At 42.6% G+C, this 25,918-nt stretch overlaps 1 protein-coding gene across 2 annotated transcripts in view; it reads left to right on the top strand.

The window, feature by feature from the left end:
• PALM (paralemmin) overlaps positions 1–25,918 on the top strand; it is a 123,236-nt gene that overhangs the window by 64,938 nt on the left and 32,380 nt on the right. For both annotated transcript variants that reach the window (XM_087922818.1, XM_026698899.2), the window contains exon 2: positions 9,512–9,560. Coding sequence is in view for 1 of the 2 variants with exons in the window: in XM_026698899.2 (XP_026554684.1) it covers positions 9,512–9,560 (49 nt within the window). In the remaining variant the exon portion in view is untranslated. The remainder of the gene's footprint in view (positions 1–9,511; positions 9,561–25,918) is intronic.

Raw genomic sequence — 25,918 nt, 5'->3', positions numbered from 1 at the left:
ATATGCATTGCTGGAGGAAAAAAAGCAGAGAGGAAGAGAGAAGCATACAGGGCATCCGTGGGAAGAGAAATCAGAACGGTCGAAGTGGCAGTCACAGTCACTATTGCGACTTTTATCGTGATCTTGCGGATGTCCCTATGTGTATGCATCAGATGGATCCCAGAGCTATACAGGTTATCCTTGACTTACAACAGTTTATTTAGTGACCGTTCGAAGTTACAACGGCATTGAAAAAGTGACTTACAACCGTTTTTCACAGTTACCACCTGGGCAGCATCCCTATGATCACAACTCAAATGCTTGGCAATTGGTTTATACTTATGACTGTTGCAGTGTCCTAAGGTGATGTGAATGTCAGGGCTGCAACAAATCCACCCTCATTCAAATCAAAAGTCTCTAGCCGCATCTCAGAGAAAAGTAAATTAGTTTATTAGAAGCTTCCATGTTGGTGCGTGGTTGGGTGCAGCCTATACTAAATTACATCATACATTTCCCCCTTGACCTTGGTCTTCCCCCCACCCCCGGATGTGACTTCTCCAATGGGACACATCCATCTCCAAGAGTCATCCATCATGCTCTCCAATAACCTTACACTTCGACAACTTTGGGCTGCTGGGGTGATTATCTAGGCATTTAAGGAATGCCTTATTTCCCCCCCCACACTCCCTTTTTCTGGCAGCTAAAAAGGCCAAAGGAGTATCTTTTTAGTTGACGGTGAACACCTTTTGTGACCTTCTGACAAGCAAAGTCAATGGGGAAGCCAGATTCACTTAACAACTGGGGTGTTAACTTATCAACTGCAATGATTCACTTAACAATGGGCAAGAAAGGTCACAAAATGGGGCAAATTAACAATTGTTAGCAAATTAACAATTGTTAAGTTATCACTTAACAAATGTTCCCTTTAACAACAGAAAATTTGGGCTCAATTGTGGTCATAAGTCGAGGACTACCTATGTAGTTAAAAAAGAAAATGGATCCCATGAGCTTGAAGTATGGCCTTTCCCCCTCCTTAAGAACTTACTTTGTTTTATCATAGCCTAGAAATATTTTAAATATTTTAAATCTGCTTTCTCCAAAATGGTGCCCTTAGGTCAGGAGTGGGCAACTATGGCAACTTCAGAACTGTGCACCTCAACTTCCTGAATTCCTAAGTGAGTCATTCTAGGAGTTGAAATCCACAAGTTGCAAAGTTGACCTAGTTGCTCACCCCTGCCTTAGGGTATATTAAACTCCTAGAATTTCCAATCACTAAAAGCTTCAGGTTTTTCTGAAGATGCCTTTGTTTCCTTGTGTCTGGATTACTACAATTCAATTTACTTGGGGCTACCCTTGAAGACTACCAGGAAACTAACTTGCATGTGGTGTGTGTGTGTGTGTGTGTGTGAGAGAGAGAGAGAGAGAGAGAGAGAGAGAGAAATACACTAATAAGATCTAAAAATAAATAAGAATATATAATATAATAAAATAAAAAGAATATAAAAAATAAAAAATGACTATCAAAACTTAATGGTGTGATATGTTGTACAAACCATAGCACAAAATTGGGCAAGATATTTTGCGTTCTTGTCCAAAAGAATTCTTTGCCTGGAGTTTCTTCAAGATTGGATAAATGAAAGTCTAGAGTCCTTATGTAGGAAATAACATAGAAGCAAATGGGTTAGAATTTCTATTGAGTTATCACCACATATGGACACAAAAGGAGAGATGTAGGGATACTCATTAAACATCTAAAAAGGACTGCTAAGGGCAATGCATTCAGCCTGGCTAAGGCCTTATGAAATTTCAGAATTGTGAGGGATGATAAACAAGAGTCTGGAGAGATCCCTTTCAGAAGAATCTGATAAATAATGGGGTGTGTCATCTTGCTGAAATATGTTTAGAGATCTGTATCTCAATTTTTTTTAAGGGTAGTTCTGGCATTGACAAAAACTAATGAGCACAGACATTCTATTGAGAAGTCTTACACCTAGAGTACTACATCCAGTTTTGGTCACCACAGTATAAAAAAGATGTTGAGACTCTAGAAAAAGTGCAGAGAAGTGCAACCAGGATGATTAGCAAACAAGACTAGAGACTAAAACATATTGCAGGAACTGGGCTTGGCTAGTCCAGTAAAGAGAAAGACCAGGGGAGACAGGATAGTGGTCTTCCAACATTTGAGGGGCTGCCACGGGGAGGAAGGGGTCAAGCTATTTTCTAAAGCACCTGAAGTCCAGACAAGGAATAATGGATGGAAACTGAACCCAGAGAAGCATTAGATGGCAGCAAAGAGAAGCAAAGAGACTCATAACTCCCGTCTATTGTTCATTTGGATTTTGGCAGCCCAGCTCAAGTAGCCCTAACTAGACAAACAATGGAAGGAACTAGGAATAGATGACCCCATTCACCCCAGCGTGCAAAATTCTTCATCCTTGCTCATTTCCCCACACATCTGTGCTTGTTTTAAAGTGGAGGAGCAGGACAGGTTTTTTTCCTCTCCAGTTTTTTTTTTTTGGCTATCATTTTGGCACGAGGGGAGGCTTCCCCACCCTCCAGAACAATACAAAGGCCCAAACCCCCAAGAGCACCAAGAAGGAAGTGCCTGTTTTTAAAAAACGTGCAGAAAGGAGGGAAGACGGGGTCAGAAGGCGAGGAAGGAAATGGCCATTAAGTGTCTGTCTGCTGCACCAAGTGAGAATTGATACACCATCTGTGCCCCCTCAAAGAAACACCCCCCACACCCACACATATCTCTGCAGTACTTGGGTGCATATCTGTAGAGGCTGCTTAACTGTAGGCAGACAGTTTATTGTATTCTAAAGCAATACCTTTCAAATACTTTAAGAGGATGGCAGCAAAGTGATGCATAACTGATCAATAGATCAGGGCTAGATACGTCCTTTATGAGAACCTTTAACTTGTCTTTGTTGACAATGAGAATTTTTGATTCCACCCTTCTTGCTTGAAAGGCTTCCCAACGTACAACATTCTTGCAAACAATTCTTCCCCTTTACAAGTAGTCCTTGGCTTACAACAGTTCATTTAGTGACAGTTCAAAGTTACAAAGGCACTGAAAAAAGTGACTTATGCCCGTTTTTCACACTTACAGCCCACTCTAGCATCCCCTTGGTCATGTGATCAAAATTCAGAAGCTTGGCAACTGACTCATATTTATTTATTTTTTAAACAAATTTTATTCAGTTTTTCACATTAAAAACAAAAATCTCTTTTTAGTGGACAACATATTTCCGGATCATCACCTTTACATATAAATATGACAGCAATTATACATTCATATATGCATAATAATATAATAATAGAATAATAGAATTATTATTACCTTTTCCATTCCAAATTTTCAGTAAAGAGAGAAACAAACACATTAATTCTAGCCTCTTTCATTAATCTCAATCGAAACATCTTTTTGTTTCATTTCAAATATAATCCTTTAATATTTATTTTAAAAATAAAGATAAACAATATCTGTTTGCCTAATAATAATAATGATAATAATAATACAAAAAGTTACCAATGTCTCTCCTTGCTTTTAATAGTCTATATTAAAATTAATTTAGTTTAATTTAAAATTAGTTTAAAATTAATTTATTAATTTAGTTCGTTCTTTAGTCTATATTAAAATTAATTTAGTTTAATTTAAAATTAGTTTAAAATTAATTTATTAATTTAGTTCGTTCTTTAGTCTGTCATATTCCCTTTCCATTACACATTCTTTTTATAAATTCTAGATTAATACAAATTTTAACACTAAAAAAAAAACAAGTATAGGTTTCCCCCCTTTTACTGTTTTGAGTGTGACACCTCAATGATTAAAATATACCTTTATTCCCTCATCTTGATTCCCAATAAACCATTATTTTTAAGAAGTGACAATAATAATCATTACATCTGTTCATTTGGATTCCGCAGCATATTTTCCCCCCTTGATTTTTAATAAGAGTTATCAGTATCTATATTACCCTATTTTCTAAATATTTTTAATTGCAGAAATATTCTTATTACCCCTTGTCACCCTGCAGAATCCCCTTTTTAATTCATCAATTATTATCTCTGAAAAAACAAATTCTTTTCAACATTTTACTATTTCCGTAAAATTTATTTCATGCACCTGTTTCTTACTGCTTCTCCTCCCCCTCTTTTCCCCATATCTTTTCTCATTCCAGTTTATATTCCTCTCTTTCTTAATATCTTCCTTTCCCCTTTTCTGCTGGGTCTTCCTGCCTGTCCCGACTTCACAGGTATTGCCCCTTTTGATTGCCTTCTTAAATTTCAGCTTTTTAACCTTCCTCCTTTCCCCACTTCTTTGTAGTGTTCTTTGTGTTAATTGTCTATTTAAAGTTTCTTCTCCTTGAATCGACTCCTCCTCCTCTGAAGCTCTTTCTTCTTGTTCTTCAATTGCCATTTCCATTTTTTCTAACACAGAGCAAAGTGATTTGCCACTTTCCTGTAGTAATTCTCTCATATTTTTAAGTTCCATTTTTAATTCCTGAAGAGATATCATCATTACACACTCTTATATTTTATGATCGTTAAAGTCCACACACACAAAAACCACTTTTACTTTCCTTCTTTCTTCTTTCAATTTTCTAAAGTTCTCAGTTATTCCAGCCCAGGGTCTATACCAAAAACATCAATCAATCCCACAGTCAGTCTTTCCTTGCTTTTTTCTTTATTCTGGTTCTGCTTTCACTTTCTAAGATTCTTATTTTGTTTCAATATTTCTTTAATGTTATATCCACACAAGTTCATTCAGAAACAGGATGCTTTCCCTTTTGTTTGAGCTCAAGTTTTTGTCAAAAGGTGGCACTCTCCATTATACAAAGTCTTCACCTTTTTCCCCTATTTTTTTATTTATGGTTTTTTGAACCTTCAATATTCCAGCACAGTCCAGTCTCCAATTTGTAAACTTTATTATTATTATTTTTTGACAATCTTAAATCCAGCTTTGTTTTATGCCTGTTTATTGCCAAAATATTTTAGTCTAATTTAGTTAAATCTTTAGTTCTGGCTTCTTCCTTTCCCAGTTCGAAGCCCCACTTAGCTGTCAAAAATATTTTCTTTTTTTTTCCCCCTGTCCCTTTGTAATTTCGCTGCTCACTTTTCTTTTCTTAAAAATTCCATGTTACCTTAATCCTGGGGTACTTTTGTTTAGCTGTATTGCCCAGTTGTCCCAGTTCAGATGTTATCCATCTCTTTCTTCCCTCCTGCACAAATCTTAATCCAGCTGAGTCGTCCTCTTTGGGGTGGCCATTTTAAACCACCGCTGCAGTCATCTTCGGGGGGGGAAAAAGACCAAGCCCAAGGGGGGAGATGCAGCTCCCCTCAACCTGGCTTGTGGCTTACCCTTACTCCGCCACCCTTCCAAGGCAGCTTCAGCCCCTAATCGTAATGATTGGGGCTCTCCAACGAAAGAGCACGGACCATAGCCGCAGAGAGTCGCAATCTACAGTCCGTCAGCGAGGAGGCTCCACCTTCTTCGCAACTGACTCATATTTATGATGGTTGCAGTGTCCTGGGGTCATGTGATCACCTTTTATGACCTTCTGACAAGCCAAGGGGAAGCCAGATTCACTGAACAACTGTGCTACTAATTTAACAACTGCAGTGACTCACTTAACAACTGTGGCAAGAAAGGTCATAAAATTGGGTAAAAATCACTTAACAACTATTGTGCTTAGCAACAGAATTTTTGGGCTCAATTGTGGTCGTAAGTTGAGCAGAAATTCAGTTGTGTCCACCCACTAAGATGAGAATTAAATTATTTATCTCCACCCTGTCTATTAAAGTTGTCTGTCTTTGTTCAATTTTTTTCTAGAATGATCATTGACAGATATAGTAACTGGAGAAGGTGGGGAAGTGGCAGGAAGGTATACAAATAGAAGATGACAGATTCTGGATCTTTAAAAATAAATACTGATAAAGTTGTACAGAATGCTGAATGCTAATGAAAGTTTTATCTGGAGGCATCCAAGTTCCTGTTAAGAGGTGGTGTCTGTTTCCACGTGTTCATTACTGTCACATGGATGGTTTTCCCTCTGCAACTTCCAAAATGTCATAAACTTCATTATAAATAGGATGAAAAGAGCTTGAATTAGGCCAGTGTGAATTGGGATTGGTAGGTAAAATTGACAAACTGTCTGTCCAAGCTTTGAAATTTTTGATTTGTAAACACCTGGGGTTAAATCCCCACATAATCAAACATGTTTGTGATTTCTCTCTCCCTTCTTCCCCCCACCCTTCTCCCCATCCTTCCTTCCTTCCTCCCTCTTCCCTTTTAACAGATAAATGCAGGCCAACTACAATTCTGTTCTAAAAGTCCATTTTTAATAAAAAACTACGTGGCCATTACTGCAGGATAGAACCATGTTTATGTCCATTACACATAGGTTGAAAAGGAAAACGGCATTGATTTTTACAGTTCTGCCTCTATCTTTGATCTTTTTTACTTTTTTGACTTGCTATAATTTAGTTCACATTTTTTGTAATCTCATAGATAAAAAGGAAATGGGAAAGGCAACGGTTTGATCAAATTGTGCACCTTTATGTTGGGATTGTTAATTGCCGTTCGCTGTTTTACATTTTTCTTTCCTTTGTCTTAAAAACCTTAAAACATTGTGAAGAAGCTGTCCACCCAGACTATTGTGACTGTTGAGTAGATGAAAAACAAAATAAATCCAATTAGTTGGGGTAATTGGGGATCAATTAAAAATAAAGATTAGTTAGTACCACCTGAAGCCTTTTTCAAAACCATTGATTTTCATAGAGATCTTGGCTCTAGCTGTCTCTTTATCTCTAGTCTCTTAGAAGTTCTGCAGATGCTTGTAATTACTCTGCCATCTCCGTACTTGGTTTAAGGCTCAGAGTGTGACTATTAGCCCCAAGAAGCTAGTTAGCAAATATTTGTGTGGGTGCATCAATCATAAAGATAAAAGTGTTAGGTCAACGGTGAAAGAAAGGTGAAGGAGGATCCTTGGACCAAAACAAGGTCTTATAATTGTCATATAAGTATTATCTGTATATATAAGTATTATCTGCGTATAAACTCTAGAAAAAGTGAAGAGCAACCAGGATGATTAGGGGACTGGAGACTAAAACAGGGGTGTCAAACAGAGGTGGTATTCAGCAGGTTCTGACAGGTTCTGGAGAACCGGTAGCAGAAATTTTGAGTAGTTTGGAGAACCGGCAAATACCATCTCTGACTGGCCCCTCCCCCCATCTATTCTCTGCCTCCCGAGTTCCAGCTGATCGGCTGGGTCTTCTTTTGTTGCCCTGCATAGGAGAACAGAGCTGGAAAGCTGGTTAGTGGGGTGGGGAGGGAATGGGGATATTGCAGTATCCTCCTTCCCCTGCCATGCCCGCCAAGCCATGCCCGCCAAGCCACGTTCCCCAGTAAAAATGTGTATCCCACCACTGGTGTCAAACCTGCATTGTCACAGCGTTGTCATGTGATGTATCAGGACTTTTTTCCCTTTCACTAAACTGGGCCGCGAGTTTGACACCCCTGGGTTACAGGAACTGAGGTTGGGGTGTTGGACTAGATGACCTACAAGGTCCCCTCCAACTCTGTTAATGTGTAATCTGCATGGCATGGGTAGATTTACAAAGACATTCATCTTACCGTAATTGGGCTTATGAAGCTGCATTGGGGTACTTGCTTACTTTGTGCTACCCTATATTTATATTGGAAATCATTGTAAGGTAGGGCCAGGGGTTCTCAAACTTGGCAACTTTAAGACTTGTGGACTTCAACTCCCATAGCTGGCTGAGGAATTCTGGGAGTTGAAGTCCACAAGTCTTAAAGTTGCCAAGTTCAGAGACCTCTGTCCTGGGCCATAGGCAAAAACTAGAAATTTGTGTAGCGGACAGTCCCGACAATTCACAATTGGGGCATCTTTGAAAACATGAGACCTATGAGCATTACAGAATCAGGAGGGATTTGGATTAGAGCAGGGGTCTCCAACCGTGGCAACTTTAAGACTAGCGGACTTCAACTCCCAGAGTTGAAGTCCGCTAGTCTTAAAGTTGCTAAGGTCGGAGACCCCTGGATTAGAGACCTGCAAGATCCCTCCTTATCCTTTAATTTTATGACATTGATCATTAGCCAATCACAACTACCTATTTATTTGGTGGACACACCTCAAATGAAGAGCCTCTTTATTTTTGAAGAAGATGTTTCAGGTTATATCCTGCATCCAGAAGCTTGCTTTCTCAGGAAGACGGATTACGCTTGAGAGACTAATGATACCTTTTTAGCATGCTAACTTCCTATTTAATTGTTTCATTATTATTAAAAGAATGGGCAGAGAAAGAGGTTCTGCGGGAACCCTCCTGGCTTCTCAGGCTGCAAAGAAGACAGCAGGAGATCTGTGCTTTCAGGCGTGTAAGATTTTTGTTAATGAAGACTTACAATAAAATAGAATTAGCCCGTCTGGTCATGCTTCCTGTCTGGTCTACCTGGGAAGACTGACATGAATATTGCAAGTCTGAAAGTGCAAATTTCCTATTGTCTCCTTTCAGCCTGAGAGGCTAGGGAGGGTCCCTTCTGAACCTCTTTTTCCACCCATTATGTTGCTGTGGGCTATGCCCTCTTATCTGGCTGTTCCCTTTTTCCTATTTCTTTCCCCATCCCCCATCCCTTACAATCTGTATATATCAAAGTGTAATATCACTCACGCATCATCACAAAATCTCCAGAACCGTAAAGCCTACAAACTTGAAAATTGGCATGTATGTTCCTCTTGGCTTCTTGGTGCTCACTAAGAAAGGATTTTTTGAAATGACCATCAGAATATTAGTATTTGTATATCATTATTAACATGCTCTGATGCTTAGGAGTTCTACTCCCCCTCCCCACCTGAAAAGAAATCTGTTCCAAATGCAAAAAAAAAATAAAAATGCCATGGGCAAATAGGCAGCAATATAAATTCAATCAATCAATCAATCAATCAATCAATCAAATAAATAAATAAATAAATAAACACAGAGGAGGAGTTTCAGTTTTAGTTTCACAGCACCAAGCAGCTTTAGTACAGAACAATTGAGCTGAGCTCCTTGCTGTCTCCTTCTTGCTCGCACAGCAAACACTGTTTCAGTTTCCAAACAGTCCTCAACTTTCTCACACACTGACAGGACGCTAGCCAGATGAATACCAATGGATGCTGGTAGGCAGAGGCAGAAATTTTTTCCCCTTATTTTCCTCCCCCAAAACTAAGCCCGATCACATAGTTCTCAGTTGTACGGGTCGGAGAATCCAAAGCGTGGGCTATCTCCTGCTTCCTTGCTTAAAGGCGGAGTCAGTCAAAGTTTAGTCCAGCCCCCTTTCCGCTGCGCATGCCCAGGTTTTGACTCTGTCTTCATGCAAAGAGCGGGAGTTAAGCATTCATCACAGAAAGTTGGAAGAAAGCCCACCTTGAAGTGTAGCCAGATAGAACTTCGGAAGACATGTGGGGGTGGTAAGAATTGGGAGTCACTCTGTAGGTGAATTCTTCATCTGTTTCTGTTTTTCTTTCAGGATCATCGAAACAAGCACGATTCAGCAGGAGAGGCTCCAGGCTATTGCAGTAAGTTTGCTCTTTCATTGAATCATGTTTGCACTGGCTCGTACTTATATCCTCCCCATTTGCTTAATGCTCAGTGCTAAGTGCTTTCAGAACTTTCATGTTTTTGAAACAAGTCAAGTATTACACCTTTAAGCAGCTCTATTAGGTAAGTATTAACATCCTGATGATTCAATTTTGGTTGAATGACAGGATAAACTTAGATAAGATAATACAACCTTTATTATCATTTTTTACGATGAGTGCACTGACGCAGATTAAAAATGAAATTCTGTTGCCTGCTCTCAAAAGAAAACATATATCTACTCATATACATACATAACACACACATATATATATATACATGCTATATACATATAAACACACACACATATTCTGTATGTATGTACACACACACACCCATTCATCACTGTCCATTTTGAATACATAGTGAAAAGAGGAAACTTGGGAGTTCACAAGGCTGATGCTATATGGAACAAAGGACTGAATTGGTTTTAATACCCCAAAACTGAAAGGTCCCGACTCTGCAGCCTCAGGCATCACTTAGGTGCCCTGTCCTGGATAGAAGGGAGTGAACTACCAATAAAAATAATAAACTAAACTAAACTAAACCAAAACTAAACCCTTGCAAGAGCGAGTGGCTCTGGGTTTGGGGTTCGTTGGCTCAGGGAGAATTACCACCTTTAGTCTTGGATGGGGTGGCACTACCCCAAACAGACCCTGTGCGTAATCTAGGGGTTTTCCTGGACTCACGACTCCTGTTCGAAGAACAGGTGGTGGTTGTGGCCAGGAGGGCCTTTGAGCAACTGCGGGTTGTGCACCAGTTACGCCCTTTCTTGGACCAGCGACCCCTATTCACGGTCACGCGTGCCTTGGTTATTTCCCGTCTTGATTATTGCAACGTGCTCTACATGGGGCTGCCCTTGAAGAGCATCCGGAAGCTCCAGTTGGTGCAAAATGCAATGGCCCACATGGTTTTGTGCAGCCCCCAGTGTGCACATGTGTCACCTTTCCTGCAGGAGCTGCATTGGTTGCCGATTTGCTTCTGGGGGCAATGCAAGGTGCTGGTTGTCACCTTTAAAGCCCTTCGTGGCTTGGGTCCAGGTTATCTGAGGGACCGTCTCTTACTGGTCACATCTACCCGACCCATTAGAGTGAGGAGGCAGGGAATGTTGCAGGTCCCATCTCTGAGGGAGATACACCTGGTGGGACCCAGAAGAAGGGCCTTCTCCGTGGTGTCTCTCTCTCTCTGGAATATCATTCTCCCAGAGATTAGAATGGCCCCCACTCTAGAACTCTTCCAGAAGGCACTGAAGACCTGGTTTTCAAGCAGGCCCAGGGAACCCAGAGAGGGATGGAGCCCATCAAATGGCAAGTGTGATCTGCTGTCGTCGGGGCAGCGGGGTGGGAGTTGGGGGGTGAATTTTTTATTTTATTTTTTCCAGATTTTGTTCTATTGTACTTTATTAATTTATTTGAATCTTTTTGTTAATTTTTATTGCTTTTTATTTTTTGTTTTAAATATGGTTTAATATGGTTTTACATTGTGTTAAGCAGCCTCAAGTCGCCATGGGCGAGTAGACAGCAATATAAATAAAATAAATAAATAATCTTTTCTGCCATCCTCACCACGCTCTGCACCGCCTTCCTGTCTGAAGCAGTCATGCTTCCAAACCAGACAGTCATGCCATATGACAGGATGCTTTCGGTCATCCCTCTATAGCAGGGATGTCAACTAGATTGCATTGAGGGCCACATCTGGGTTGTGTTTGACCTTGGGGGACCAGGGTAGGCATGGCCAGGGTGGGTGTGGCCAGCTCAACATCACTTATGTCAGAGGTGGCTGTGGGTGCCAGCTAAAACAGGCTCCCGAGCTCTGTTTCCGGCTGCGACAGCCTCCTGCAACCCACTGCCAGCAAAAACAGAGCTCGTGGGAGCTGTGACCCTCCCGAACTCCGTTTTCCCTGGCAGAGGCACCATGGACTGGTGCTTCGCTGTTTCCAGTGCAGCCCTGCAGGCCAGATCTAAGCACCCAGATCTAAGGCCTTGAGTTTGACACCTCTGCTCTATAGAAAGTGGTAAGGACAAAGGGAAGGAAGGTGAATTTTTCTCATGCGACAATGAAAATGCAGGCGCTGCTATGCCTGCTTCACCAGTGTCTCATGGTTGAGTGAGCTATTCCCCAATAAGAGTGGTAGAATGAGTTCCTGAGTGTATAGTTTGGGTAGCCTGACACACTAAAATGGCAGGGCACTAATATTACACTTATGGAGTCAATGGACATAACTCAATCCCCAGGGAAAAAATGAAATGAAATTCAAACTGGAGGGTGGAGTTAAAACAATTAAAACAATGCTTTAATTATTATTTGCCAGTGAAAAAACAGTGCATTAGCTCAGTGGTCCCCAGCCTTTTTTGTACCACGGACTGGTACCGGCATCACAAAATGATCCACGGACCGGTACCGGCATCAGCATGCACGACTAAGGCAAGGTGAGCCGAGCGACCGGCCAGCCAGCCGTCCCACGCTTCTCCCCGCCACCTTCAACTCCTCCTTTGTACCTTCTCGCGGTTGATGGGTTTTTTGGGCTCTTTCTTAATCTCCTCCTGAGTAACACGAGACTCCACCACCATCAGGACGTCTTTTCGTTCGAAGCCCCCCCCCTTCGATGAAACTAAGGTGCGAGGATTCCTTCAGCACCCAAACGCCGCTTTCCATCCAACCGACGACCGACAAGCTCACCCGGAAGCACTTTCTCAAGCGCCATCGAAACAAGATGGCGGCGCCCAAGCAAAGTAGGCGGCCCGGTACAAAATGATCCACGGACCAATACCAGTTCGGGGCCCGGTGGTTGGGGACCCCTACATTAGCTTGTTCTATCAAGCTAATAATTGTCAATTACGGTCGGAAAATAAGCTGGCTGGGTGATTGATCTGTATTTTGACAGCAAGCAGGGAAGATGTGCTGTTTTGTAGCATCTGAGGATGCCTAGTACCATTGCTACATAAGTCTCACCCTGCAGCAGGATCAAATGAAGTGGGTAGGGGCTTGTGTGATGATGTCAGTGATGTGTAGAGTTTTCCATACCTTGTTGGGTTTTGTTGCAAGATACTTTGGTGTTGGATGTTGGGCATTAATCGTGAGGTCAATGTAGGAGAAGAGCAGGCAGAGCTGGGAGGTAAAGTTAAATGCATCATAAGTTTAGAATTTTTGTGTTGCCACAAGAGATCCAAGTCCAGCCCCCCTTTGAATTCTGTTCAGCTTTATCCAGTGCCCATTTAGTGCTGGCCAGTACTTGACGAGTCTTGTGTATAGGCTTGAATAAATCTATGTTTCAACCTTATAAGTCAGGGGTGGGGGAACTATGGCCCTTTTATGACTTGTGGACTTCAACTCCCAGAATTCCTGATCCAGCATGGACTCTGGGAGTTGAAGTCCACAAGTCATAAAAGGGCCATAGTTCCCCACCTTTGTTATAAATGATCTTGATTCTTTGCATTTGATATTAGGCTTCTAAAAGACTCACCTTGGGTCCTATAGTGTATGTTTCCCAGTACCCTTTTCCAGAATAGTGGCTTTGGTCTGAAGAGCTTTGAACTCCAAAACTGCTATCTGGGAAAATCTAGCAAGATGGCCAACCCCCCCCTCCCCCATTATAGGACTCCTCCAATAGTTACATCAAAATGGCTTCCACTCCTGCTGGTTATTATTGGAAAGCAGCTTAGAGTCCGGGTGTTGTGTGTGAGACAGAGATGGGGGAGACAGAGAGGGTGGCGGGGGGGAGACAGAGAGTGAGGATGGGGAGAGAGGGAGGGAGGGACGGGGAGAGAGAGATCAAATTATGAAGGGAATGATTATCACAGTCCTTCAGGCTTAATTCCAAAGCTGCAGAACCATTGCCTGCCTTTCCTGGGATCAATAGATGCTGCTGTTTGGAAAAACAAACAGCTTATAACCAACAAAGCGAAGATTCATTCTGACTAGAAAGAAGAGGATGCAAACTTTGCTTACAACCAGCCTGTGCAAAGTTTGTTTCCTTCAGACTGTACCAGGTCCCACTCCTTGAGGTCCACAGATGTAGTTTCTAAATTATTCCACTTCTTTTCTGCACCTGAGATATCGAGTCTGATTCCGAACGCTGCCATTAGAGAAATATTCGATCAAAAGGAATAAGGGATTAGAAACTACAAATTCCTCGATTTACAACCATTCGTTTAGTCACTATTTCACTATTTGTTTAGTCACTTTTTCACTATTCTTGTGAAAGTGACTTACGACCGATTGTCACACTTTACAACTATCGTAACCTCCCTGTGGGTCACGTGATCAAAGTTTGGATGCTTGGCAACCAGAGGTGGTATTCAGCAGGTTCTGACCAGTTCTGGAGAACCAGTAGCGGAAATTTTGAGTAGTTCGGAGAACCACCTGTGACTGGCTCTGCCCCCATCTATTCTCTGCCTCCCATCAGCTGATCGGCTGAGTCGTCTTTTGTTGCCCTGCACAGGAGAATGGAGCTGGAAAGCAGGTTAGTGGGATATGGAGGGAATGGAGACTTTGCAGTTTTCGTCCCCCAGGAGTGGGGAGGGAATGGGGATTTTGCAGTATCCTTCCCCTGCCATGTCCACCAAGCCACACCTACAGGCTGGTAGTAAAAAAATTTGAATTCTGCCACTGTTGGCAACTGGTATGCATTTCCAACAATTGCGGCATCCTGGGGCCACGTGATTCCCATTTGCGACTTTCCCAGCTGGCTTCCCACGAACAAAATCAAGGGGGGGGGGAGCCAGATTCACTTAATGACTAACATCTGCAGTGATTCACTTAACAACCGTAGCAAAAAGGTCACAAAATTGGATGGGTTTCACTTAACAACCACTTTGCTTGGCAACTGAAATTGTGGTTCCAGCTGTGGTTGTAACTGAGGAGTACCTTCATTTCTGTGAGGGAAAATGGGAGAAAGTGGAAATGTTTAGTCTTGAGAGGTTAAAATGCTGTAAGTGGGTACAGACCGTCTATGGAGATTCTCAGTCATCCAGGTCACGACTGTCTCAAAGGTGCTTTTTTTCAAAAGGCAACTGGACTGTAGTTTTTTTCCCCCCCTTTGAGGAAAAAGAGGTTTCCCTTCTTGTTAGTCAGAACTAATCCTTCCATTTCCCCCACCACCACACCATCCAGAATTGATGAAGCTTCGTGGATGAGAAGTGAAATCTCTTCTTCTTCAAAGGAAAAAAACATAGTCTTTGGGGGAGGGGAAAGTGACTTTGAATGAGGGAGTAGAGTTTCCTGTGGGGAAAGTTCTGCAGAAAGGGCCCTGGACAAAAGAAGGTTTTTAGTGATTACAGGATCTTTCATAACCAAATGGGATTGTTTATCTTGAGCCACTGAAAAACAGAAAGAAGGCAAGAAAGGAGACCATCATGAAAAAAGAGGGAGAACAATGTTTTCCTGAAGCAAAGGAAGATAATATGAGACTTACAAGGTAGGAAAAGTCCCCTCTGTTTAATTTTTCTCAGGAGAAAAATAAAATGACTGCAATGACTTTTCTTGCAAATAAAATGTACTTCATTTACAACTTGGCATCACAAACAGAATAAAATGGAAAAGCTTGTAAAAGGAGGTTGAACTTAGGCGAAAAGCTGCTAGAACAAGAAGGCAGAAATAAAGAACACAATACCACTCTCACAAAACTGCCTTGAGTTATGGGTACAAATAATAAAACCAGGATATAAATAAATAAGAAATAAATAAAAAAAAGAGGAATGCACCTGGCAAAGCTGGCCTCAGAGCCCAGTGAATAGAATCAAGCATACATATTAAGAGAGGGAAAACTGGACAGATTATCTGGATTTCTGCTTAAAGATTGGAACCCAGAAGGCTAGATGGCACCAACCAAAATGCTACTGTGGATGGTAGAACAGAATAGAACAACAGTTGGAAGGGACTTGGAGGTCTTCTAGTCCAACCCCCTGCTTAGGCAGGAAATCGTATACCATTTCAGACAAATGGTGGTCCAATCTCTTCTTAAAAACTTCCAGTGTTGGAGCATTTACTACTTCTGGAGGCAAGTTATTCTACTGATTAATTGTTCTAATTGGTATATGGTATAAATCCCTGAAGACCAGGCAGATGCCCTAAAAGGAAATCTCTCTGGACAAGCCACAGAAACAGACTTCACTTACCTGGTAAGATCAAGACACCATAGAAGACTTGAATAAACTCCTGTGGTGACAGAGAATGGATGCTCAAAGAAAAGGTTAGGACTAGCCATAAGGTTAGGACTAGCCAAGTTAGGATAAGGCCAAGATGCAGATCTCCTTCTTTCAGAGATGCAACCCCATTGAGAGCCAGTGTTGGAGACCCCAAAGCAGCAGATGCATTCAGAGCAAACAGCTTCTCTCTTGCTGGGTGGGATTCAATTTCAACTTGTTTCACCCCAGAGGAGGGGACACCTGTGTTAGGACAGTCCCCTCTCTCAGAGAGGTGTTAAGTACCTCCTGAGACTGGAGATTCTCAGTCTCATCCAGGTCATAGTTGTCCCAAAGGTGCTTTTTCAAGAGGCAACTGGAGTGTCTTTGGTTTTTCCTTGAAGACGTTCAACTTCTCATCCAAGAACTGAAGAAGCTTCTTTGATGAGAAGCGAAACATCTCCAAGGAAAAACAAAGACAGCCCAGTTGCCTCTTGAAAAAGTACCTTTGGGACACCTCCTGAATCCAACCATTTTTAGTTGCCCGAAGAAACCGAGAGGGATAAGGATCAGTCCACAAGTGGCCAAACTTGGGCTGCTAAGAATCCTATCCACTTTCTCAGAGTGCATAAGGTCATATAACTTTGCAAGCTATTATACCAGTGTTCTCATATATCTACTATGCTATGGTAGTTCCTGAAGAGTTATGTGAAATATTGTTAAGTAAATAACGAATAGAAGAGAATATATGTAGCTCGGGGTTGAAGTGTGGGATCCTTGTTGCTCTCTGAGTTGGGTTGTTTTCTTATAGATACTTCGTTAGGTAATATCATCAGTGTTAGATGAGAGTGGCTCTCTGTCTATATACAAACCACTGTATAACATCTGGAAGAGATGCCTGCAAGAAAACAGCCAAGTTCAGACAGCATTAAGGACCCACAAATAATGAATAATTCTGGCAAGTGGACAGTACAGATCTCCAACTTTTGCATTCGTCCAGTTCATTTCATCTCACCATTCTTGTATCCATATTGCTGTTATGTAAGCATTTATGCAACGTAACAAAACAACAGACTTCAGCATGGTCATTTGTGTGATTACTTTTGGATTGTTCCTATATAGCATTTTGCTGGTGCATGTTAGTAGAACAGCGTAACTGGACAGAGAACAGTGTAATATATCTGCCTCAGGACTGTATGCTATGTTTTATTGGAGCACATTCAGAATGTACATCATTAATGGGAAAAACACAACTTTAGTTAAGAAATGGAAGTACATCTGTAGGTTTGGCAACAAATACAGGAAAAATGTGTTGATTTCATCAGGAAAAACAGTCAGATGACTTTGATGTCCCAACTCTGGATAAATTTTGAAAAGAAGAATTTTTGGAATCAAAGCTCTCCCTATTTTTTTGAGTTGGGTGAGTATTTAACTTGACTTTCCTAAATGGTACCAAATGTACGTTTTATAACCTGAAGAGCTACTGATGCAGTTCACTTTGAATAGGACAGTTCCAAAAATGGTTGTGCCAAGGAGATGAAGCAAAGGCTGGCATGGGCTCCTCAACCACCTCCAACCTCAGTCGTCTTAGTGCTTTGGAGATCAATAGAGGCTGTTACCAGGGGGCCCTTGTGAGTGAGCCACAGCATCCGGCTGATGTTGTAACTTTGCTGACTTCTAAAGGCAGAGAAGAAAAGGGTCTATGTCAGGGACCAGAAAAGGGTGTTATTGTGTAGAGAGTTCTTGTTCAAGTGGAGAAGGGGGGTGGGGGGAAGGAGGTCAGCTCCATCCTTATTTTGTTTGTGTTTGTACAATAATCCTTTCAGGGTAATGATCTTCTCTGAAATGCCTAGAAAGCTGAAGTATACAGCAATGGAGTGTGTGGATGGATGGATGGATGGATGGATGGAAGGAAGGAAGGAAGGAAGGAAGGAAGGAAGGAAGGAAGGAAGGAAGGAAGGACAGAAGAAACGAATCATAGATACATGGATGGATGGAAAGAAGGAAGGAAGGAAGGAAGGAAGGACAGAAGAAATGAATCATAGATACATGGATGGAAGGAAGGAAGGAAGGAAGGACAGAAGAAATGAATCATAGATACATGGATGGAAGGAAGGAAGGAAGGAAGGAAGGAAGGAAGGAAGGAAGGAAGGAAGGAAGGAAGGAAGGAAGGAAAGACAGAAGAAATGAATCATAGATACATGGAAGGAAGGAAGGAAGGAAGGAAGGAAGGAAGGACAGAAGAAACGAATCATAGATACATGGATGGAAGGAAGGAAGGACAGAAGGAATGAATCATAGATACATGGATGGAAGGAAGGAAAGGAAGGAAGGAAGGAAGGAAGGACAGAAGAAACTAATCATAGATACATGGATGGATGGATCTGCAGACATACAAAGTAAGCAGAGAGATACTTGTGGCAACACTTCCCATCTCTAGAACTGAGCTGGAATGACTCAAGTGCCAAATAAATGGAATATGTACAGATAGTTCTCAACTTATGTCTATAATAAGAACCAGAACATTTATCTTAAGCAGTGCTTTTGATAAGCAAAGTCAATGGGCAACCGTGTGATTTGCTTAACGACCATATGATTTGCTTAATGACCATGGCAAGGTGTAAGGTGACTGTATCCAAAAGTATTAGCTTTTTTTTGCCATGGTCATTAAGCAAATCATATGTTCATTAAGCAAATCACATGGTTGCCCATTGATTTTGCTTATCAAAAGCTGACTGGGAAACTCACGAATGGCAATCATGTGATACTGCAACCGTTGTAAATACATGCCAGTTGCCAAGTGCCCAAATAACAATCACATGACATGGGGACATAAGTGTGAGGAGTAGTTGTAACTTACTTTTTAAAGTGCCGTTGTATCCTTGGCTAAACAAATGGTTGTAAGTCAAGGACTACCTGTATCCTAGTGTGGAAATCATAGGAATCATTCTTTTTCATGAATGCAGAGACTCTGAATGTACTTCCCCAGAGAGGTTGATTTGTTTTGCAACCATTCCACCATTTAAGCAACCAAGTTTGATTAAATCATCAAATATAACAATACAATTAATAACAGGAAGAGGGGGAGGGCCCAAACCCACACCCCAGCAGGGGGCTTACCACCAACTTCCAAAGCCTCTGTTGTTGTTATTCCTCCAAATTTTGGATTGCCACTTTCTCAGAATGAGTGCTTAATGACAACAGCCAAGAGGAAGAGAGAGAGCTATAGTTTGCTTTGATTTCCCTCCATGGGCAGGGACATGAATAGGCCCAAAGCAGAGGTGGTATTCAGCAAGTTCTGACAGGTTCTGGAAAACTGGTAGCGGAAATTTTGAGTAGTTCGGAGAACCGGCAAATCCCACCTCTGACTGGCCCCGCCCCCATCTATTCTCTGCCTCCCGAGTCCCAGCTGATCGGCTGGGTCTTCTTTGATTGCCTTGAACAGGAGAATGGAGCTGGAAAGCAGGTTAATGGGGTGGGGAGGGAATGTGGATTTTGCAGTAACCTTCCCCTGTCATACCCCTCAAGCCATGCCCATAGAACCGGTAGTAAAAAATCATTGAATCCCACCACTGGCCCAAAGATACAGGGTGAACCGATACAGGGTGAACCTCTGGAGCAGTGTTGAATTTATGTTTATCGACAAAGAAATAAAGGGAGACTAGTATAGATCAATTTCAAGCTATTTAGCTCTCATCAGCTAGCCAGTCAACTTTGTCGGTAAACATAAATTCAACACAAAAATAGTTTGTCACGAAAGCGTCTGCCTGCGAAGATTCCTGGATTGGGGCTGAAAGGCGAAAATGAGAGCAGTACGCTCAGGGGTGGGCTTCAAAAATTTCAGTAACCAGTTCTCTGCCTGGTTGCTGGGTGGGTGTGGCCATGGTGGGCATGGCCTAGTCCAGGGGTCTCCAACCTTGGCCACTGAGGAATTCTGGGAGTTGAAGTCCACAAGTCTTAAAGTGGCCAAGGTTGGAGACCCCTGGACTAGTTGGCCTCCTGCATCATGGGGGTGTGTGCATTTTTGCCCTCCCTGGGTTCTGGAGGCTTTCCTTGAGCCTCCGGGAGGGGGAAAACGACCTCCCTGAGTTCCAGAGGCCCTTTGGAGGCCAAGAAACGGGCCCGTTTCCGGCCTTCCAGAGCCTCTGGGAGGCCCATTTTTTGCCCTCCCCGAGCCTCTGTGTAGGCCCTGTACTTACCGGCATCCAAAATGGGCTACATGGAAACTTTGGGGACAGGAGGGGCCAGCCAGGGGTGGGATTTACCAATTTGCTGAACCGGTAATGAAAACTTAGCTACTGGTTCGCCCAAACTGGGGAGAACCAGTCGCAGCCCACCTCTGAGTAAGCTCCGTCCCACAATTGGGTAGACCAGGTTGCCCTGACAGACCGGTCCCACTGGAAAAGACACTCTGGAGCACTGTTTCTCAACCTTGGCAACTTTGAGATGTGGGGGAACTTCAACTCCCAGAATTTCCTAGCCTGCTGGCTGGAAAATTCTGGGAGCTAAAGTCTCCACATCTCAAAGATGTCAAGGCTGAGAAACACTGCTCTGAAGGGGGTTTCTTTAGCCATATTTTTGCCCCCAAAGCTGCAGTCTGGCAATGATAATAGGAATAGCTTAGGGAAGGAGCAGGGTTGAGGCCATGTGCCTCAGTGGCATCAGTGTTCTGAGATCTGGATAAATCACTGTTCTGTTTTAGATCACCCTCTCCCTTTTGGCATTGTGCTTCTGTGACTGAAGAGTCTTCCTCCCTGCTCACTGGATGCTGTGTCCCTTTTCCCCCGAAAGCGCCTGGCTTACACAGATTTCCAAAACAAAGAGGGTGTTATTTTGGCTCAAAGGACAGATGATTTGGGCAGGGAGGGGAGGAGAAGAGAAATATGACAGTCTTCCTCTAAGGATAAATTATGAATGACTTAAAAGTGAGCTTCTGTCTCAGTCTTCTCTCTTCAGGGAGAGGAGTTGTAATTATGGGCTTCAGAATGCCTTCAGTGCACAAGTGTTTTCAACCCCATTAAGGATGGCTACAGGAATTGGTTGGAATTGGAATTGACAATTGGGTAGGAATTGATCATTAGGTAGAAATTGGAATTGATGACTGGGTAGGAACTGAAAATTGCTATTGGGTGGGAACTGGAATTGACTATCAGGTAGAAATTGGAATTGATCAATAGGTAGAAGTTGGAATTGATCAGTAGGTAGAAATTGGAATTGATTGGGTAGGAACTGGAATTGACTATTGGGTGGGAACTGGAATTGACTATGGGAAGGAATTGGAATTGATGATTGAGTAGGATTTGGAATTGACTGTTGGGTAAGAATTGGAATTAAGTTGACTATTGGGTAAGAATTGGAATTAAGTTGACTATTGGATAGGAGTTGGAATTGACTACTGGAAAGGAATTGCTATCTGGTTGAGTTGGAACTGACAGTGACTGTTAGATTGGAATTGGAATTGACTATTGGGTAGGAACTGGAATTGACAATTATGAAAAGAAGGTTAAGGGGAGACATGGCAGCAGTCTTTCGGGACTCGAAGGGCTGACCAGAAAAGAAGGTGGGGGTTTAATTTCCTTAGCTCCTGAAAGTAGGGCAAGAACCAGTGGGTGGAAACTCTACAGAAGATCCAAATTCAAACTAAGGTGAAATCTCCTGGCTATGAGAGCTATTAGGCAGTGGATCAACCTACCTCTTGGAGCCATGAGGACCCTACCACTGGAGGTTTTCAGTTGGACAATATGAAGAGTTCTGCCCTCTCCTGCAGAGAGTTGGACTTTTCCAATGTTATGAGCCTATGAAAAGCTGCATTCTACGGGTATTGTGCTGCTGCTGATCATATCTTTCTTCTTGCAGTTACTCAGCCTCTGTTCTACATGCAGAAACTCCCATCTTCCAGCCCAGCAGCAACCATTACATAAACAGACATACTTTTCATCTTAAATCTGTATTGTGCTTTATAAAAGCATTACAGCTGATAACAGCCTTTGAATCACTATTGTCTCCTAGTGACTGCCTGGACAAGTCCATTAAGTTTTCTTGGCAACATTTTCAGAAATAGTTTACCTTTCGATTCTTCTTCCTAGGACTGAGAGAGGGCGACTGGCTCTAAGTCACTCCGCTGGTTTTGTTCCCTAGGGCAGGACTGGAACTCATGGTCTCCTGGCTTCTAGTCTAGCACCTGTAAGTTCTACACCAGGGATGTCAAACTGGCAGCCCGTGGACCGGATGCATCACACACAGTCCACGCCCACCCCAGCTCCGTGAAGGGGGAAAATGTCCTGAAATGTCACGCAATGGCAACATGACACAGCGAGTTTGACACCAATGTACTACACTGAACTGTCTCTCGGATATTAATACAATTGAGCAAGTCCAGAAGTATTTCACGAGAAGTGTACTACGCTCCTCTGCTCACAACAGAATACCTTACACCACCAGGCTTGAAATTTTGGGCTTGGGCAACCTAGAACTACCGCTGCCTACGGTCTGACCTAAGCTTAGTACACAAAATTGTCTGCTACAATGTCCTACCAGTCAATGACTACTTCAGGTTCAACCACAACAATACAAGAGCACACAACAGGTACAAACTCAATGTAAAACGCTCCAAACTTGATTCCAGAAAGTACGACTTCAGCAACAGAGTAGTCAATGCCTGGAATGCACTACCTGACTCTGTTGTTACATCCTCTAACCCCCACTCCTTTAACTTCAAACTAACCGCTATTGACCTCACCCCATTCCTAAGAGGTATATAAGGGACATGCATAAGTGCACACTCGTGCCAACCGTCCCTGTCCTGTTGTCCCCATTTATTCGTACCTATTTCCTAATTTCGTACTCATGTTTATACGTATGCCTATTATCTTGTAAGCGATTGACAAATCAAATAAATAAATAACATAGATACATCTAGTCCTCAATTCACAACCATTTGTTCAGCGACCATCAAAGTTTCAACAGTGAAAAAAGGGGACTTATGATCAGTCCTTGCACTTACAACCATTGTAACATCCCCATGGCCATGTGATTAAAATTTGGGTGCTTGGCAACTGGCATGTATGTACAAAATTTGCAGCAACACCTGATAATCATTTGCAGCCTTCCCTTCGCTTGCTAGAAGGTCGCAAAAGGGGATGACGGGACCCTGGGACACTGCAACCATCATAGATATGAGTCAGTTGCCAAGCATCTGAATTTGGATCATGGGACCATGAGGATGTTCAATGGACAAGTGTGAAAATGGTCAAAAATCACTTTTTTCAATGTCATCGTAACCTTGAACTGTCACTAAATGAACTGTTTTAAGTCGAGGACCACATGTACCATTTGGAAGTCACAGAGGGATGCTGTGATGACCCAGAGTGTAACATAAATGTAATAAAATCCAAAACGTAAATAAATGTCCTTTAATGCCTCCAACTTGGCCCCACTGTTCAATAATTCTCAGTTGGAGATTAAACTTATTCAAAAATAGTCTTCAAAAGAAAGCAATACAGTCTGAACTCAATGAGCAGATGAAGGTGAAATAAAAAACCAAAACAAACTACAATGAAGGAATTTCCACAACGGACCACGATAAGTAATTATCAACTTCAAGGAGATAACAAGGCACAGTCTGTTGGAAGGACGCCAACCAAGATAACTTCAGCCCAAAATAACACACACTTTGTTTCTGGCAATGCTGTGTATTAACCGTATCTCTTAAATACTATTCTCCCCAGCTGCAACCAATGAGGGGGATCATGGCCGTTTCCTCTCTCGTAAGCCAAGTTGTTTCCTTCTCCGTTCCTTCCTGTGTGTCCTAGGATGAAGAGGGAATGGGACTTGTTCTTCCTCTGACTGCCCAGCCGGCCTCTGCCCTTCCCCAGCCTCCTCCGCAACCTCCGGAGCCACACCTCCACTCCCTGTTGGCTGTTCCTCCTTTCCCTCAGAGTCCGGCTCTAACAAGGGCATGACAGATGCTGAGTTTTGGGGATGTTGCAGGTGATCTTTGACTTATAACCACAACTGGAAGCAGAACATCCGCAGCTAAGATGGTTGTTAAATGAGTCTCAGCCAATTTTATGACCTTTTTTTTGCCGTGGTGGTTAAGTGAATCATTGCAGTTGTTAAGCGAATCTCATTGTTGGGCAAACCATTAGCAAGTCCCAGAGGGGTGCTGTGTTCTTGGGGAGTTACCACCACAAGTGGTAGTCAGAATATCCATAGCTAAGTAAGGGATTTTGATTGTGTAACCCCGGGGCTGCTGTGACAGTTGTAAGGGCGAGGAACGATTGCAAATCACTTTTTGCAGTGCCGTTGTAATTTCACACCGTTGCTAAATGAATGGCTGTAAAGTCAAGGAGTGCCTGTAGTATGTACGTGCTTGAGAATTGCTAGGCAAATTTTTATTTCATGCTCCTGCAAAGCGTGCAGCAAAGGGAAGTTGGTTTTTGACCCGTCCTTACCTGTCTTGTCGCTGTAGCCAACAGGTTGATCTGGCTTTAAAATGGGTCCCCGTTGCTCCAGCCCCCGCTGTATGTTTTGGCAGAGGGCCTGCACTTTGAAGCCTCCTCCCTGCTGGTTGCCAGCGCCCAGCCACTGTTCCTCACTTGATGCAGGGGCCCCCCAGCACAAAGAAGGAGATTGTTTTAAGGCAATCCTGGGAAGAAGCAAAACAGGGCTAAGGACAGGGTGAAACAGCTTGGACAAAAGAGCATCGGCTCCCTTCCAGTCTCAGGAGGAAGCAAATGAAGCGCAAGGACCTCCTTTGAAATCTGGAGAAGTTCATGGTAGACAGAAGTGATCTTTGCCAGTGAGTCTCTGTGTGTGTGTGTGTGTGTGAGAGAGAGAGAGAGAGAGAGAGATCGGGGGTGGGGAGGGAGCTTGAACCCAGGCCAAGAAAACAATGTGAGGAAGCATCTCAGACAAGCTCCTCCTTAATTCACATGAAGATATACTGAGGGAAGAGGGAAGTGCATTCAGATTTTTAAGATTCTATTACTGTAGCTTTTCAATAAAAGTTAACCTTGATCAATAGGGCCTTGATTTCCTGGTCTAGTCTATCTAGAAGGGCTGACAATTAATCTTGCAAGTCTCAACACACTTTCCCTCTCCCTCCTTTTAGCTTCCTTTCTACAAGGGATCTCAGATGTTTACTCACATTACTTTCTTGGTCCAGGCTCAGGCCTCACTTATCTGACTTTTGGCTTAGTACCCGGTTTTCCAAGGCCATTCCCTCTGACTTCTATATCGCTCTGACTTCTATATTGCCTGACAGGGAAAATAAGACTCTTATAACTACTATATTCTACTCTTTTCCATCAACCTACCTCTGGGTGTTTTTGATTTTTTTAACCAGCTTCTGGCCTCCCTAGCCATTCCCAAGCCATGTAAGTGGCATTGAAAGCCAGCCCTATTCTCTGGGCCTTACAACCTACATTTGCTGGATATAAATTTGCCCTCTTGGGATTATATTTCTAGCTGCCCAGCGGCACTGCCAAGAATATTGCCCAAAACCCTCCTTGCATCCCATATGTTTTGAATGGGACAGCCATCAGAGGCATTTTGAGGTTGTGCAACATGATTTAGCGGAGTACCTCAGGGCCAATAAGTATGCTTCAATGATAAACAGACAACAACAGTGGAGTCTTTGGTCATCTCAGAGCTTGGTTGTTTGTTTTAGACCTTTCATTATCCAACTAAGTAACATCATTGGTGCTAGTGAGTGTTGGGTTTGTTCCAGTGGTAGGATTCAATTTTTTTTTACTACCGGTTCTGTAGTAAATTGATGGGCGTGGCAGGGGAAGGATACTGTAAAGTCTCCAGTCAGAGGGGGAATTTGCCAGTTCTCAGAACTACGCAAAATTTCCACTACCGGTTCTCCAGAACTGGTCAGAACCTGCTGAATACCACCTCTGGTTTGTTCCTTCCTTATACAGGTAGTCCTCAACTGTCAACTATTTGTTTAGTGACCGTTTAACCATTACAACAGCACTGCAAAATTGACTTAGGATCATTTTCATAATTGACCATTGCAGCATCCCCATAACCATGTGATCAAAATTTGGGTGCTTGGCAACTGACAGCTATTTATGACAGCTGCATTGTCCTGCACTGTCATATGATCACCATTTGTAACCTTACCAGCTGGCTTCCAACAAATCAATTGAGGAAACCATGTTTGCTTA

The sequence above is a fragment of the Pseudonaja textilis genome, chromosome 1 (assembly GCF_049901715.1).
Source record: "Pseudonaja textilis isolate UNSWEBS1 chromosome 1, rPseTex1.2, whole genome shotgun sequence".
NCBI classification, from domain to species: Eukaryota; Metazoa; Chordata; class Lepidosauria; order Squamata; family Elapidae; genus Pseudonaja; species Pseudonaja textilis.
This window is presented reverse-complemented; position numbering and strand designations above follow the sequence as displayed.